General features: G+C 42.6%; 2 protein-coding genes across 2 annotated transcripts in view; both read left to right on the forward strand.

Annotated features, from left to right (window-relative positions):
• The window catches only part of SPTY2D1 (SPT2 chromatin protein domain containing 1), a 34,531-nt gene extending 20,503 nt beyond the window's left edge, over positions 1–14,028 (forward strand). Inside the window, exons 5-6 of the mRNA XM_014602345.3 lie at positions 4,092–4,169; positions 9,803–14,028. Of these exons, the coding sequence (XP_014457831.2) occupies positions 4,092–4,169; positions 9,803–9,899 (175 nt within the window). The 3' untranslated portion in view covers positions 9,900–14,028. The remainder of the gene's footprint in view (positions 1–4,091; positions 4,170–9,802) is intronic.
• Positions 14,029–14,497: 469 nt separating this feature from the next.
• The window catches only part of UEVLD (UEV and lactate/malate dehyrogenase domains), a 44,664-nt gene continuing 42,107 nt past the window's right edge, over positions 14,498–17,054 (forward strand). The window contains exon 1 of the mRNA XM_019476838.2: positions 14,498–14,838. The gene's annotated coding sequence lies outside the window, so the exon portion shown is untranslated. The remainder of the gene's footprint in view (positions 14,839–17,054) is intronic.

Genomic DNA, 17,054 nt, shown 5'->3' on the forward strand with positions numbered 1-17,054 from the left:
CTGACTGTATTGTGTATCATGTTGTTGTCTGGCTCTACCCTGATTCCTCTACCATGTCCTGGCTCAGTAGGGAGCCAGAGAGTGGTGATGGAATCAGTGCTAGGTTTTACTGCTGTCTGGTTCTGAGCAGATTTGCCCTGCTGCTTCCTTTTTTCTTTTTTTTTCTTTTTCTTTCTTTTCGGGCTAGAAGGGACCGCGAAGGATCATTGAGTCCAGCCCCCTGTCCCAGGGGCAGGAAGTCAGCAGGGATCATAGGATCCCAGCAAGATAAACATCCAAATGTGTCTTGAAGGCGTTCGAAGTGGGTGCTTGAACCACCTCTGGCGGCAGTCTATTCCAAACCTTGGGGGCTTGGACAGTAAAGAAGCTCTTCCTTATGTCCAGCCTGAATCGGTCGTGGAGGAGTTTGTGACCGTTTGATCTTGTCATCCCTTGCGGTGCTCTGGAGAACAGATGTTCCCCCAGATCCTGGTGAACACCCCTGATAAACTTATAGGTGGCCACCAGATCACCCCTGAGCCTGTGCTTTTTCAGGCTGAAGAGTCCCATGGCTCTCAGCCTCTCATCATAAGGTCTGTTTTTCTGACCTCTGATCATGCATGTGGCTCTCCTCTAGACTCTCTCAAGCTTCTCCACGTCCTTTTTTTAATTGTGGAGCCCAAAACTGGACACAGTACTCCAGCTATGGCCTCACCAAGGCTGAGTACAATGGGAGAATGACGTCCTGGGATCTGCTTGACAAGCATCTGTGGATGCAAGCCAGTGTTTTGCTTGCTTTACTAACCACAGCATCACATTCCTGGCTCTGCACTGGATCCTGCATGTTCCTTGGCTCTCTGCTGAGTCAGGGGAAAGTGGGGGATGGGACTCGATACAAAGACATCCAGGAGCGTGCCATGCAGCAGTGGAGGGGGTAATGAGGAGTTGGAGCAAGTGGCAGGAGGCAAGTGGGGAGGAAGTACAGATACTGGGGGGGGGGGGGCATGCATGCATGCATTGGGGAACAGGGTATGGGGGCAGGGGCAGAGGGAAGTGACCTAGGAACAAGGTGCAGAAGGGCAAGAGTCTGGGATCAGGCTGCCTGCTGCCAGTTACTTGCCTCCCTGCTGCTGCTTTCCATGCCACAGCAGTTGGGATGAATTTAAGACAGCCTTCCAATTGTGTTCTTCGCATGGAAAATTACATGAAATTTATATTTTTCCATGTATGGAATCTGGGGGGTTGTCTTAAATTCAAAGTTGTGTTGGATTTGGGTAAATACAGCATTTCTTTAACAGCTGTGGGCTAGTGGTTTTAAAACATGATAGTACTGATATTAACTGATGTTACTGAAGAATGGGTATACTGGGAAGTATTATCTCTTCATAGTATGCTGTTATAAACACCTGTACTGTAATCAGCAGATCTGATGTCATTTATATGGCAACAAAAACTAAGAAGAACATACTGAGTGTCATGATGACATGCTGGTTGGGGCAAGACAAGTTTTCTATAAAGAGGGTTAGCAAATAAATGGGTGCAATAAAATATGCTAATGACCCGAAATTCAGTCTTACTGGACAAAGGATGTGTATATATACAACAAACTGTAAAATGGTGAAATATGCACTTAAAATGATAGAAATCTGTACTTTAAATTTAATTTTACTATTTTCAAAACTTTCAGGAAATGGAGAAATATCATAAAATTTACATATACAAGTACTTGGTTCAGTAATCATGCGTGTAACTAGTAAAAATTTTGCCTAAAACACAAATACATACCTGTTAAGATATGCCTATCATATCCTTTATTGACTAACACAATAATCTGATTCCTAGTGTGTAACTAGTACTTTTTTTTTTTCTTTACTTTTCCAGTGTTAGCTTGTGGCTCTTCTTAGGATGAATTTGTGCACTAAGAGAGATCTCTCAACACCCATAGATATTATAGTTTAAGTTGTCCAACCTTTGGGCATTGGGGGGACCACATTTGTGCACTGCATGCTGCGTGAGGTACATCTTGGTTCCCCTTGTCACATTCAGCCTTGCTCTTCTCCTTCCAGCTGTGTGAAGACAGCACAAATCCCTCCTTAGCCTCACTGAGTAGGACAGGAAGCAGAAGCTGGAAGAGAAAGAGTGGGGGGGCCCAGTATAGATAGTGATTGTTCTGGTAGTTTCAGACCAGTACTGCCTAAATTAACTCTTCATTGCTAACAATGCTTTCATATCCAGGGTTCTTCTTCAACTTCAAAAGTCTTTTCAGCTTGTTGGCCTCTGTCATAAGGAACAGAGTTGGGTTTTATTTTTGACTTACTTGGTTTGGTCAAGGGAAATAGTACATTGAGCAATCTCATATCTCAGGTTTCTTGACTGCCTGTGATGGAGCAGATAAGTCTATCTCTGTCCATTGCAAGATCCTGTAGGGCTGTCGGAAGCCATTTGTGCAGCACTGTTGGAGGCTGCCTTGCTGGCATCAAAGCTGCTGTGATAATATGTATTACATTGCATTAATATATGTATATTTTTAGACCAGACCAAAATGTTGGGTTAAAATAGGGCAGCATTTAACCAAGTTCTCCAGCATGTCAGTATAGGCTCTGATGGCAAGAGCTTGTCAATCAGAATTACTTGGTAGTGCTGTATCCTCAGTGGCAGACAAGGTTCTTTGAGCAAATCTGGTATCTTTTATTAGGTAACTCAGATGGTTGCACACAATTATTTGCAAGCTTTCGGGCACAAACACCCTTCGTCAGGCTGAGGAAGCACCTGCAGTTGGTGTGTGCTCTGCCTGGATGGAATGAATAGTAAAGAAGCCAGAGGCTGATATGCATGCCAGAAAGCCAGCCATTAACAATGTAAATCGGAGTCAGTGACTGAGAGACAGGGTGAGGATATGAATGTAGCTGTTAAATAGTGGAGAGATACCAATCTCAGTTCTAATCCTTGTAGGGAAATTACAAAACACCTTTCACAGACAAGCCTACAAATGTCACTTCATCAACCTACTGAAAACAAAAAATCATGGACTAAATATAGACATTGGATTTATGACACATTATAACCTGCCTAGCATCTGACTCCCCAGGTACCTCTCCACTATTTACCAGCTATATTCATTCCCCTTCCCTCACCCCCCTAAGATCTCTCTCACCCATTGACTCCAATTTACATTGTCACTGATTGGCTTTCTTGCATACATGCCAGACTCTGGTTTCTTTACAATTTTTCCATCCAGGAAGAGCACACACCAACTGTGCAGATGCTTCCTCAGTCCGATGAAGGGTATTTATCCCTGAAAGCTTGAAAAGAAGAATTTTTCCAACTATTTGAGTTGGTCTAGTAAAAGATATCAGATTTACCCAAAGAACCTTGTCTGCCTATGTCCTTAGACCAACACAGTTACAACCTATACCCCTGTATCCTCAGTGGTGCTGCTATAAGCACTTTCTTTCACACTTGAAATGATAAGAGTTTACAGCTGAAAACTCATATCTCACTTGTTCAGGAACCCAGTTGAAGCCACGTACCAATCTGGTGAGGGGCAATAGGTGCAGATAGAACACTTGGGCTGTGGCCATTTTCAGCGTATAGGCTGCAGCAAGGGGTGTTTAAGGGACCAATGGGCAAGCTTAAACAGGATTAATCTCTATTACATGTAATGCAATATTTTGGGGCTTTTCAACTGAAAACAACTATGTAGTGGACAGTTGGGATCACATACACAAGAAGTAGGCATAATGAAGTCCAAAGTTAATGTTTTCTTTTGAAAACCCTTGAAAAACTATATTTTTTCCACAGTGTTGATTTTTATGCTTTATCATCATCATTATGCCCTAACCCCTCAAAATAATAATAAAATTAATAAAAATAGTGTTTTATGAAAACTCTGATAGCTTACATGCCCAGAGAAATAGTATGTATTTGCATATAAATCCTATATCTAGATATTAGTCTTCCCCCAAAATTAAAAAGAATACCAATTAGGCTAATCTGTATTTTTAAAAGAAAACATGCTCATTCATAAATCAGTTTACATGTATTAGTATTGCTAGTTCTGTTTAACTTTTCATTTGTTATTGTTATACTAAATATAAGTATTTCCTTTTAAGATACAAGGATGAAAGTGATTATGCCTTACGTTACATGGAGAGCAGCTGGAAAGAGCAACAGAAAGAAGAAGCCAGGAGGTATGCATTTGGTTTAAGTCTTGATAGCAAGAAAGTGGTGTAACTTTCTTCCTTATTACTTCAGTCTGTGTCATATGGCTAAGTTAAATGAACACTTGTTAATTAAATTTGGTCCTTAATAAAATACCCAGTTCCACTTAGCAGAGGAAATATTGGTAATTGAGGTTCAATGAGGAAGGGACATCTTACAGTCCTATCCTGACTTTAGCAAGGCCACTGTCTCCCATGACATTCCCATTAACAGACAAAGTAAATACAGACTAGACAAAACTACTGTAAGGTAGATCCATCATGACTGGTTTGATCATCTTATTAAGTAGTCATCAGTGGCTTAATTGCAGTTGGGTGGAGGTATCAAGTGGGGCTCCCCAGAGGTCTGTCTTGGGTCCAGTATTGTTTAATGTTTTTCATTAATGATTTGGATGATGGGACTGAATTCATGCTTAGCAAATTTGTGGGCAGCACTGAATTGGGTGGAGTTGCAGATAAATCCAGAGAGTAAGGCTAGGATCCAGAATCACCTGAATAGACTGGAGAAATGGTCTTCAAAAAATGATGATATTCAACAAAGCCAGTGCCAAATCCTGCATTTGGAACAAAATAATTGCATGCACAAATACAGAGTAGGGAATAAGTAGCTAGACTGCAGTACTGCAGAGAAGGACCTGGAGGTTACAGTACCATAAACAGTAGGGGTGTGGATTTGATTTGGATTCGGATTCGACCCAAATTGGGGGACAGTGATTCGATTCATTGATTCGGATCACTGTCCCTGATTCGATTCCGCTGAATCCAGATCTGAAGAGTCAATGCTGCTTCTGAGAATCAGCAGTTTGGCCTTAGACACAACTTTAAATGTTTTTTCTGTATGCCCCAAGGTACCAGCGTGGCTCGTGAGCACTGCAGTGCTGGGGCAGATGGAGCATCCCACAGGAGTGCTGGGGGGGCAGCCCTCACGTGCTTGGCAGTGAACCTGGAAGTGGACTGGAAGTACTTCCGGTCCACTTCCAGGTCTACCAGGGAGCATGCTGGGGGGCCCTTCCCATCTCCCCCTGTCTTGGCGATTGGCCGCAGGGGAAACCTGGGTGCCCCCCATAGAACCAGCAGACACCAATCGCTGAGCCAGGAGGGTGCAGGGGGGGGCCTACCGGCATGCTCCCTGGCGGACCTGGAAATGGACTGGAAGTGCTTCTGGTCCACTTCTGGGTCTGCTGCTGAGCGCACTGGGGAGCCTCCTGTGCTTCTGTGAGACACTCCATGTGCCCCAGTATCACAGCATTCACGAGCCACCTGCTACCTAGAGGTATGTAGAAAAAAACATTTAAAGCTGTGACTATGTCTGAATTGCCGAACCTTTCCAAATTGATTGGAAGGGTTCCGATTCGATTCGGAGAAATTAAAGGGTCTTCTGATTCAATTCGGAGATTCAGCCACCAAATTGGGATGAATCTCTGCCAAATCAAATCGGAGACAGAAGCTTCGCACAGCCCTAATAAGCAGAATATGAGCCAACAGTGTGCTCTTGTTGCAAAAATATAAAAAAACCCCCACAGCATGCTGGGTTGCATTAACAGGAGTATCTCTTGCAAACCAAGGGAAGTGATTCTTCCACTCTGTTCAACACTGGTAAAGCCTGACCTGGAGTACTGTGTCCAGTTTTGAGCCCCACGGATGTAGACAGTTTGGAAAGAGCCAGCACAGGTCAATGAACATGATTAGGGGCCTGAGAGGAAAGGCTGAAAGAACTTACGTTGTTTAGTTTGGAAAAAAGGACTGAGGGGGGGATTTGATAAGTCTTCAAATACCTGAAGGGTGATTATAGAGGGGATGGAAACGGGCTTTTCTCTAGGCTGTAGGGGACTGCACTAGGAGCAATCGTCTCAAGTTTGCAGCTCGGTAATTTAGGTTGGAGGAACATTCTGATGATAAGCATGGCCAAGCATTGGAAGAGGCTACCTAGAGAAGTGTTGGAATCTCCATCCCTGGAAGTTTTCAAGAGCATATTAGACAGACACTTAGCTGGGATGGGTTAATAGGGGCTGGTCCTGCCTCAAGCAGGGAGATGGACTAGATGACCTTGTGAGGTTCTTTCCAGCTCCTCTTCCTTTGATTTAGCACAGGGGTCGGCAATCCTTGGCACGCGTGCTGAGCATGTCACGCAAGGCCTTTTTCCTCGGCATGTGTTGGGGCTGGGGCCTGGAGTGGGGAGGCAGCAGCTGTTTGCAGCCTCCTGGCTGCAGCCAGCCCCAGCTCTGGGTAGCTGCTGCCAGCCAGGAACCCGGGCTGCTCCCAGCAGGCAGCTGGGAGGCTACAAGCCCTGCTGGGAGCAGCCTGGGCTCCATGGCTATGAGCAGCTACCTAGAGCCTGGGCCGGATGTAGCCGGGAGGCTACAAACAGCTGCTGCCTCCCCGGCCCCAGCCCTGGCCTGGCCCCAAGCGGGGCAGTGCTGGCACCTGCTGCCTTCCCGGGGCCTTAGGCTGGGAGACAGCTGGGGCCAGGACCGGGGCAGGAGGGCAGCAGCTGTTTATAGCCTCCCAGCTGCAGCCAGCCCAGGCTCTTGGTAGCTGCTGATGGCCACAGAGCCCGGGCTGCTCCCAGCAGCTGGGTGGGAGGATGGAAGCCCTGCTGCAAGCAGGCTATCAGCAGCTACCCAGAACCTGGGCCAGCTGCAAACATCTGCTGCCTCTGCCTCGGCCCCAGCTGCCTCCCAGCCCCAGCTCTGGGGAGGCAGCAGATACTGGCAATGCTTCCTGCTGTGCTCCCTTGCCACTGCTTGGAACCGGGCAGGGCACACCAGGGAGCACAGAAAGCTGCCTGCCGCTCCAAGCTCCCCACTGCCCTGGCCACACTTCCCCTGCAGGTGGGGGCAGCAGCGAGGGGCAGAACCCTGCGTGCTGCCCACGCTGCTCCCCTGCACACAGGGGAAGTGTGACCTGGGCAGTGCAGAGCTTGCAGCAGCAGGCAGCTTCCCTGTGTGCTGCTGCTCTGGAGGGCCCAGGAGAGGACAGCAGGGCCGGGAGCGCAGCAGGGCTGGGGGGCAGGGAGTTTGGGTGGGGGCAAGGGGCAGCAGGGGTGGGAGGCAAGGGGCATGAGTAGGGAATCCTGCCATGTACCCCCTGCCCTTGTTTTGTTTTTCTGGCATGCCGGCACTCTGGCACCTTCCAAGGTAGACATTTGTGGGTTCTGGTTTTTTGGCACTCCAGCCAAAAAACGTTGCCTACCCCTGATCTAGCAGGATAGCTGCACAGATGAAAATAGGGATTTCCCAGAGGATTGGAAAAGGGCTAACGTAGTCCCCATTTTCAAGAAGGGGAGGAAGGAGGACCCGGGCAACTATAGGCCAGTCAGTCTCACCTCCATCCTTGGTAAAGTCTTTGAAAAAATTATCAAGGCTCACATTTGTGAGAGCCCGGCAGGGCAAATTATGCTGAGGGGAAACCAGCACGGGTTTGTGGCAGGCAGATCGTGCCTGACCAATCTAGTCTCCTTCTATGACCAGGTTACGAAACGCCTGGACACGGGAGGAGAGGTGGATGTCGTATACTTAGACTTCAGGAAGGCCTTCGATACGGTATCCCACCCCATACTGGTGAACAAGTTAAGAGGCTGTGATGTGGATGACTACACAGTCCGGTGGGTGGCGAATTGGCTAGAGGGTCGCACCCAAAGAGTCGTGGTGGATGGATCGGTCTCGACCTGGAAGGGTGTGGGCAGTGGGGTCCCGCAGGGCTCGGTCCTTGGACCGATACTCTTTAATGTCTTCATCAGTGACTTGGACGAGGGAGTGAAATGTACTGTGTCCAGGTTTGCAGATGACACAAAGCTATGGGGAGAAGTGGACATGCCGGAGGGCAGGGAACAGCTGCAGGCAGACCTGGATAGGTTGGACAAGTGGGCAGAAAACAACAGGATGCAGTTCAACAAGGAGAAATGCAAAGTGCTGCACCTACGGAGGAAAAATGTCCAGCACACCTACAGCCTAGGGAATGACCTGCTGGGTGGCACAGAGGTGGAAAGGGATCTTGGAGTCCTAGTGGACTCCAAGATGAACATGAGCCGGCAGCGTGACGAAGCCATCAGAAAAGCCAATGGCATTTTATCGTGCATCAGCAGATGCATGACGAATAGGTCCAGGGAGGTGATACTTCCCCTCTATCGGGCGCTGGTCAAACCGCAGTTGGAGTACTGCGTGCAATTCTGGGCGCCACACTTCAAGAAGGTTGCGGATAACCTGGAGAGGGTCTAGAGAAGGGCAACTCGTATGGTCAAGGGCCTGCAGACCAAGCCCTATGAGGAGAGACTAGAGAAACTGGACCTTTTCAGCCTCCGCAAGAGAAGGTTGAGAGGCGACCTTGTGGCTGCCTTTAAGTTCATCACGGGGGCACAGAAGGGAATTGGTGAATATTTATTCACCAAGGCGCCCCCGGGGGTCACAAGAAACAATGGCCACAAGCTAGCAGAGAGCAGATTTAGATTGGACATTAGGAAGAACTTCTTCACAGTTCGAGTGGCCAAGGTCTGGAACGGGCTCCCAAGGGAGGTGGTGCTCTCCCCTACCCTGGGGGTCTTCAAGAGGAGGTTGGATATGCATCTAGCTGGGGTCATCTAGACCCAGCACTCTTTCCTGCCTATGCAGGGCGTCGGACTCGATGATCTATTGAGGTCCCTTCCGACCCTAACATCTATGAATCTAGGGCTCTCATCTCTCTTATCCTAGTTTAGTGCTCTGTCTCAGATTTCTAAACTATAGGTTTACATGAAGCTTAAGTCCAAAGGTGCTTCTGTAGGTATTTTAAAACTCCAGTATGCAATTTTAGTAATAAAAATTAATTAAATCCAGTAATGTACTTAAACATATTGCAGTATTTCACTGGTGCCTGAAAAGGGGAAAAGGACTTGACTAAGAAACGCCTGTGCAAGAATTTCTCAGACAAATGCAAACAACTGGTGATGACAAAAAAGGAAAACTAAATTGGATTTTCCAATCTTGTTGGGGCCTCTAGAATGCTGCTGTTCTTCACTGGCAGTTTGTAGTCAGTGACAAAAATCTGGATTAGATTTTCAGCGTCACCTGCATGTTTTGAAGGTGGATGTGATGCAGTTATAGATAGTTCTTGGACTTGCAGTTATATACATTTCTGGGGCCTTTACATTGTTCTTTGGAGAGTGCCTGGGATATCACATACTTGAATGTTCCTTCCAGTCTTGGCCAGTTGGCCTTTATTGCTTCCCTGGATAGAGAGCTGTTTCTCTCACAAGATATAAGACTGACTGAGATAAAGAGTTAGGGGGACTATCATTTATTTCTCTTCACTGGATCTGGATCCCTGTTTAACTGAAACCACATTTTCTGAAAGTTTCGGATGGCTCCTATACTATCTCTTTCCTGCTGCTGAATGCCTTTAAGCAAATATCATAGACATATTGTTTCCCCTTGAAATGGAAAGAGGTCTTTCCAACTCAACAAGCGTGCTAAAAAATGATGGGACCCATGCAGCTTTCATTTAAAAAGAAAAATGATGCTGTTACCTACTAGAACATTTTAATTTAAATCAGTGCTTCCCCCTTTCTGTAAGTGAAAAGTCTCTTGGGAGGCTGTATGCAAAGTAAGTTGTCTTGTTTTGATTTGCAGCTTGAGACTTGGGGTACAAGAGGACCTGGAAGAAATGAAACGAGAAGAGGAGGAATGGAAACGCAAGAAGCAGGCAAAGAAACTGAAGACACACTGAGTGGCAGTAGTTTTGTCCTCTTTTCCTACTTCCTTTGCCACCACTTTGCCTCCATTTTTCAGCTCCTCTTATAATTTTACTTCCGTTTTTCTTTGCTTACTAGAAGGTATGAGAGTATGTAAAGGGAAGAGAGAGTACTGAAAAGCAAGGCTTTAGTTTGACCTAAAGGAGATATTTATTTTTAATACTTGCCAGGGTTAATTTTTTTACAAAGAAAGTAATGCACTAGCACAGATTATTAGATGGAATAAAAATTTAATGAATGTTTCCATTGATTAAACCAATTTTCAACATGCCAGCAGAAATATTAACTAGCTATGCACTGGCTTGCAATCATGTGGGCCCACATACCCATAAACCTGTTTTTCATTTTAGTTAGAAAAAAAATGTAAATGACATTCGTGTTCCTTAGTTATTTTGAGAGAGAAGAATATGGCTTTATGTATCTTGAGTCTCTTGAGTTAAGATCCTTCAAAATATGGAAATGTCATCTGTACAGAAAAAGCTTGGATGTAAATTTCAGCCATTGCCACAGATGCCTATAGCAATAATATGATCTATGCTATATATTCTTCTGATTCGAGAATTTTGTCTCTTAATAAAAATAGTACTTAAAAAAAAAAAAAAGAGAGAGAGAAAAAAAAACCCCAGACCCATCAGTTTCTGAAAAATGCATTTCATTCACAGTTCCTTGCAGTTAAAGTGTGACCAAAAGATTACATTGGCATCTGCTATGTCTGGAATTTCAATACCGGTTTATTTCAGGAAGTCAAATAAAGAGCATTTATTCTGAAAAATAGGAATTTGCTGTTTGTATGAACTTGTGCTTTTGGGCTCAAGCATATACTTAGCAACTTTTTTCTGCCCTTTAAAGCTTAAAATTTGTTTAACAATTTTCTTCTGTTCTTATACTTTGAGTGTACAGTGCAAATATTTTTTTCTTGCGTTAAAAACTAGGTGATTTTTTTTTTAATGATTTTAAGCTATGAAGAGTTGCTTATGCAAGCAGTTCCAAAGTCTGGCTGAGTACATCAGAATTAGGTACAGCATTCTCAAAAGTGCTTGTTAGGATCAAGCAAAAATGCATTTACACTTCCTCAGTGATGTTAATACCTTTGTAGCTATCATCACAATTTCCATTTCATAGAGGGAATACTTCTAATTTTTTCAGCAAACCAAAAAACTAAGTGTAATGTGTATCAAGAGAATTCACCTCCTTAATTTGGTGCCAACATTGCACATTTATTTCAAGCTATGCACTGTAAAAAAAAAAAAAAAAAAAAGTTTCCCTTCAATAATCGAGCATATTAATAATCAGCACAGGGTTCACATAAGTGTACACCGATTGCACTCTGGGTATGCAGCCCCAGTCTGATGATGTATCTATTTTTTTTAATTCCCCCCCCCCCACCAAGCCTTTTGAAGTTGGTGTATCCAAGATAACCAGTATCACTGTTCAACTCTAATTCAGGCCCATGCTGCCACTAGAAATTCTTCTAGCGTTAAATACTTGAATCATTGCTAATGTCTAATGTTAGAAGCATTTGTCAAAAGTGTTACAAGGGTTTGAAGGCAGAGGTATGTGGAAGAGAGTGGCCAAAGAAATAAGGAAGAGATGGAGGAAATGAAATTCTGTACAAAAGTGAGTATGAACACAATGAAAAAAACTTTTCTTATTGGAGAGCATTTGTTGTCAGTGCTGCCTCCAGGGACACCAATTCAGACACGAAGAGGAAAGGAGCAATTGTGGGAGCAGAAGGGGTTTAAGCACCTGACTCTTAATGGAAGGAAAAATAGGGTGTGTCCCTGGCCTAAACTATTTTTTGTCAGTGGTGTAGCATTTTACCTTCTCAGCATATTGGGGGCTACAGATTAGTGCAGTATTAGTAGATGAGGACACCCATCTGATGGTAGCCAGAACTGTTCCTGTATATTTTTGAAAAAAAATGTGTATATTCATCAACACCCAAAAAACCGATTCTTATATAAACATTTGAGGTCATACAACATACTGTAATCTCATTGCTTGCGTACTTAAAATGTCTCTGTATATTTGCTCTGCTTAATGGGACCAGCTGAAATTGATTATGCTGTAGTTCCTAGAATTATCCGCTCAAGGCTATGACTGTTGGGACCATGACTAAGTGGCTGTTCATTTTATTTTTTAACTGAAGAGAATGTGTGGATCTTTGTCAGCTGAGATATCTGTATTAGCCAGGAAAACAAGCATCTGAATTGTTGAAAATGCTGACTGTTCTGAAATGCAAGAACTGTATTTGTGGTTTGATCCGTTGAAATTTAAAAACATGTATGTTGCAAAGTGACATTAAGGCTGATTCAGTTTGGAGCATTTCAGATGAACACGGGTGAAATAAAGTCCTGATTATCATTTATTAACCTACATGATACAGTGATACGTTTTAATTAAGCACTCTGTACCCAATGAATTCAGTTCTCTAATCTTTAAAGCCTTTTCTTGTCATTTGTCTTGTAGATTTGGATCACTGGAACGTGATTCCAATGCCAGCCTCCTTCAAACATTGTATACCTTGTGTTGTATTTGTTCCTTCTCCTACTATCATTGTTTACAATTAGTTTTTATATTTCATGTAGAAATTTAATTCATGGACACATTTGTAATTTTATAGTCAAGAAGTACTTTCTCATAGCTGCTATGGGTTGCCAATGATTTCTCAAATTTTGTACAAAATACTGGATTTTAATTAATATGTGTTTGTGCAGTCACTCCATTGTTTGTAAATCAGCTAGGAAGCTAATAAGAGGTTTTGGGCATTTAAAAAAAAAAAAAAAGGAAAAATCTTGGTCTTATGTCCAAAAAATGTCTACCAGATAGTCTTGTTAACTTTATAAAATAATCTAAATATTCTTCAAAAGCACATAAGGATTTGAAGCAAAGAGAAATTCCAAAAATGTCTGTTCTGGCATGTAAGGATCTACATTCAGCTGGTCAGAGGCATAACGATGTGGCCAGGTACTAGGGGCAGCTGCCAGGTAGGAGCAGTGGTGACTTTCGGCTGCTGGTGGGCCACCAACATCATTGTGTGGCTGCAGCAGCTGCCATTCTTTCCTACTTCTGTCTCCTCCAAGTTGGCACCCAGGGTGGGATCCCCAGATGTCCCGCCTTAGTTATGCCATTGCTGCTAGTGACTTAATTGTAGTTAATGAAACTAGCTTTGATTTTTTTTTTAATTATTTTTTTTAGATTTTTAACTCAATGTTTGATGATGTGCCTTTTTTACTAAATTATCTAAGAACTCTATTCATGAATGTAGGAATATTTTTAAAAAGTGAGTTTCTGCTCCCACAGATACTGTATCCTTTTAAACTTAATAGCGTGGAATTATTTAGTTTTCATAAAAACCCTTCCAGGTCTGGCTTTGATTGCACAATTACAGTAGCTGCAACTTTACCACTAATATCACTTAATTTAAGGGCACTTTCTATTAAAGACTCTTTTAAAAATGTCTTGTATTTACATTTTAGGCTCTGCTTAACTCTTTACAGCAATGTCCTTTGGAGGCCAGGGTATTGCATATCACAGAAAGCCTTAGTGTGCAACTCTGTGCTGTGCTTTAAAGTAGAAATCTTTCACAAAAATATATATATATAAAATCCCTCTATGGGAGTCTGGGTTTATTTTTGTGTAAAGCCCAAAATATTGCCCAGGAAAACTAATTTTCTATTTTTTTAATTTGGATTTTGTAACACAATCTAGTAGCTGAAACATATTTCTACAGATATAGCAGGAGACCAAAATACATCGCAAAAAAATAAATATATGAAGAGAAACTGGTGTTAAATTGTGATGAATGTACTATTTATTTTGGTGAGTGGGTGTGATGCAATATTAAACTGTTAGTGTGTAAATAAGGGTGGTTCTAGTTTTAGTCTGTGATTTTCCTTTTCTGCTGAAAGGGTCATTTGTGCACAATGTCTTTACACAATGTGACAAATAAGGTAAAAAAAAACAAAACCAAACCTTACCTAGCTTAACTGTTTTCTGGTGCTGTCAAAAAAAAAAAAAAGTGTATACTTTTGCAAGCACAAGAGTGCAAATGAAAGTTTTGCAGAATATGTATACAATAAATTACCAGGCATTAAACATTTATTGACACTTCTCATTGGTTTACTTTATGGAAGACAAATCATTGTCTGCTATATTGTATTTTTTCACAGTCATATACAAGTCACTATTAGCCCTAGTAGTCTTCAAGGAAGAGAAAAAGTCTTCATAAACTTTTATGTAGCCAACACGAATGTATAAAATATACTGGGGTTACTTGACCATTCAGGAAAGATGTGGAGCCTATAATTAGGGTAAAGGGCAATTTAGGATTGAGCATGGTAGTCTGAAACATTTAGTGTTTTAGTCTGAAGTCAGGCAGAAGGTATAGTAGATTTGTATTTTATAAACTAAATCAGAGATGCATAAGCTTTCAGTGTCTTGCTTCATGGGATGCTATGAAGAGACTGCAGGAAGCAGAGCTTCTAAACCGAAAACACTGATAATACAAAGAATAGGGCAAGAGGAAGGAAGAAGGAGGGGGGCACTGCTAGGAGAGGCAAGGTGGGTAGGAGAAAGGAAAAACAAAGCTATTAATCCACCGAGGAACATAATGGTTATAAAAATCCAATTAGGGTTGTGACACTGCACAGCGGAGGAATGTTGAGCATAGGTTTTCCTTTTCAAATACCTTTGAAGCATTAATTAACCAATATTAGCTTACAAAAATGTTTGAAATCCTGTCTGGTGACTAGTTTGTAAAACACTGAATGGTCATGTGACAGTCATGCTGTGCCCCTAACCCGTGCTGACTTCATAACTTCTGACCAGCATATTTTCATTGAGGTCTAAATCTGCTGACGGGCATCAACTAGATGCACAAAATGGAGGGAGGAGCCGTTTCATCTCTATCAGGTATCATGACAGCCTTTGTTAAAGTCTGAGAGATGCAGAGGCTGAGCATGCATCTCTGTTGCCTTATTCCTTGTGTGGTTATCTATTCCTTTTGAAAATCAAGGATTAATATTGCTGTTCTGATTTGGGAACAATGTACAGCACTTTCATTTGAGTGTGGATACCCAAGATACAAAGTAGAGGAAATCAGGCCATCTGCCTCCCTTTCTTTTCGAAGGGAGATGGCTTAACGTTTTAAGAGTAGATTTAAAAGCAGAGGCTATTCCAGGGATTATATTTTGCCAGTAAACATTGAAAAGCTTTTTTTAATTATTTTTTAAGTTGCCCTATTGAGCTATGGGCTTTCTAGCTCATTTTCTCTTTTAACTAAAATCCTCTCAAATGCTTTTATGTTACTTTAACAGTGTTTTAAATCTTGTATACAGTGCTAGTTCTAAATAAACCATATTCAAATGCCTGGTAGGTTTTGCTTTAATTAGCCTAAAGCATTTACTAAAACTGGACTTTTGTAGAAGCCATAACGACTGCTGTACAGCAGGTTTTAGAACTGCTAAGTACAGGCTTATTTAATTTGAAGGCATTTTGAGATCCAGAGTTTTTAATAACTTGTTTGTGAAATAACCCACATCAAAACACCTTTTGAGCAGTACGTTTAGTCATCTGGTGGGTATTAGAAAATAGGTTGTTCTCACCATTTTAACTGTATATTTATTTTAAATCATCATTTGTCTTTTTTTTCTCTTAATCCCTAGATTCTTGGATGTACTGATATTTTTATGATGTTTTGTGCAGAATGAAATGGGATATAAAAGGTTCCAAGAATAATTAGGTTTACTTCCAATTTAGTATATATGATACTTGTGACTGCCTTCTCTGGGCTAAAGTCAGCGACTTCCTCCAGAACAACTCTGTTGCTCAATTTATCCTTGTGACCTTGTTCATTCACTGCTCTCTGCCCTGTCTTGGCCCAGTTCTTTTATCTGCACCATTTTCTCTGGACCAATTGAATTTTTTTTGCAGCTCATGTTCACTGTTCACTGTACTTGTACCCAAATCCTCCATGTGAGTCTTCTGGTAAAAAGCAAGCAGCTGGTCCTTGTTTTTCCCCTGTATGAATGTTATTTTTGAAATAAAGATTTATTGAAAACTCCCCTGTATCTTACCATGATACCAACATCTGATGTCAGCAGACGTGACTCCCTGTGGTTTGAGACTAGAGGCCAAAAAACTCATTTGTTGGTATACTGTAATTGTAATTAATGTCAGAATATTGATATGATCAGTAAGGTGCTGTGCTCAAGTACTTCATAGCAGATTGCTACCACATTCTAGAGAGAATTAAGAGCTCTGCAGGAGGGTGGGGGAAGTTACATACCAAGGCCCATTTCTCATTTTATGCGAGCAACCCTTTCAGGCCTTCATAATGCACCAATTGTGATGGACACACAGCTTCTGACCTTCACTGCCATTGTACACGTGCCATTTTGCATATATCAAACAATGGTTCTTGTGTTCTGATGGTTTTTGGTCCTGTTTAGGCTAGGTCCTTTGCATACTTTGAATGATTCAGAAACTTAAAAAAATATATTCTGATGGTGTCCAGAGTCTTTACCCAGTTACTGCTGCTTTTCTCAGTATCATACATGCTTTTCTATGTATCATACAGCAACTGTAAGTCATCTTGTAATTATTTCATTACAATGTTGGCACAGTGCTGGAAAGGCAGAGGCTTAACAACGGTTGCTTTTCTCTTGCTACAACATCAGATACCATCTTGCAGCAAGTGTTTCAAAGAAGCAGTTCACAGGACTCCTGGAGGGGCCCTATGCCAATTCTGGTATGTGGAGCCCTACTGGGGTTGCAAGTTGGCAATGGGGGGGTGAGTGATGGATGTGTTCATGCCCACAGTGGTTAATGCCACTGCTACTCACCCCATTACTGGAGGTGAGTTCAGATCCATCCTGCAGGGAGACAGGTGGGGGTAAAGGAGCCTGACATCCTTCATCTATAACAAAGGTATAGAGTAGTCCTGGCAAAACATCTTATGCTGAGTCAGTCTCCTAACAGGTTGTCAATCAACAGACTTAGAGACGATCTACCAATTTTAAAATTAAAAACAGGCCTGTATGTTAACCAACAGGAATCCTGGGAATTCCTTGCCCTTGCTGGGGAACTAACGGTATGTAAACTTAAGTTTGTATCATGTGTCTGAGGCT

Source organism: Alligator mississippiensis, chromosome 2, assembly GCF_030867095.1.
Source record: "Alligator mississippiensis isolate rAllMis1 chromosome 2, rAllMis1, whole genome shotgun sequence".
NCBI classification, from domain to species: Eukaryota; Metazoa; Chordata; order Crocodylia; family Alligatoridae; genus Alligator; species Alligator mississippiensis.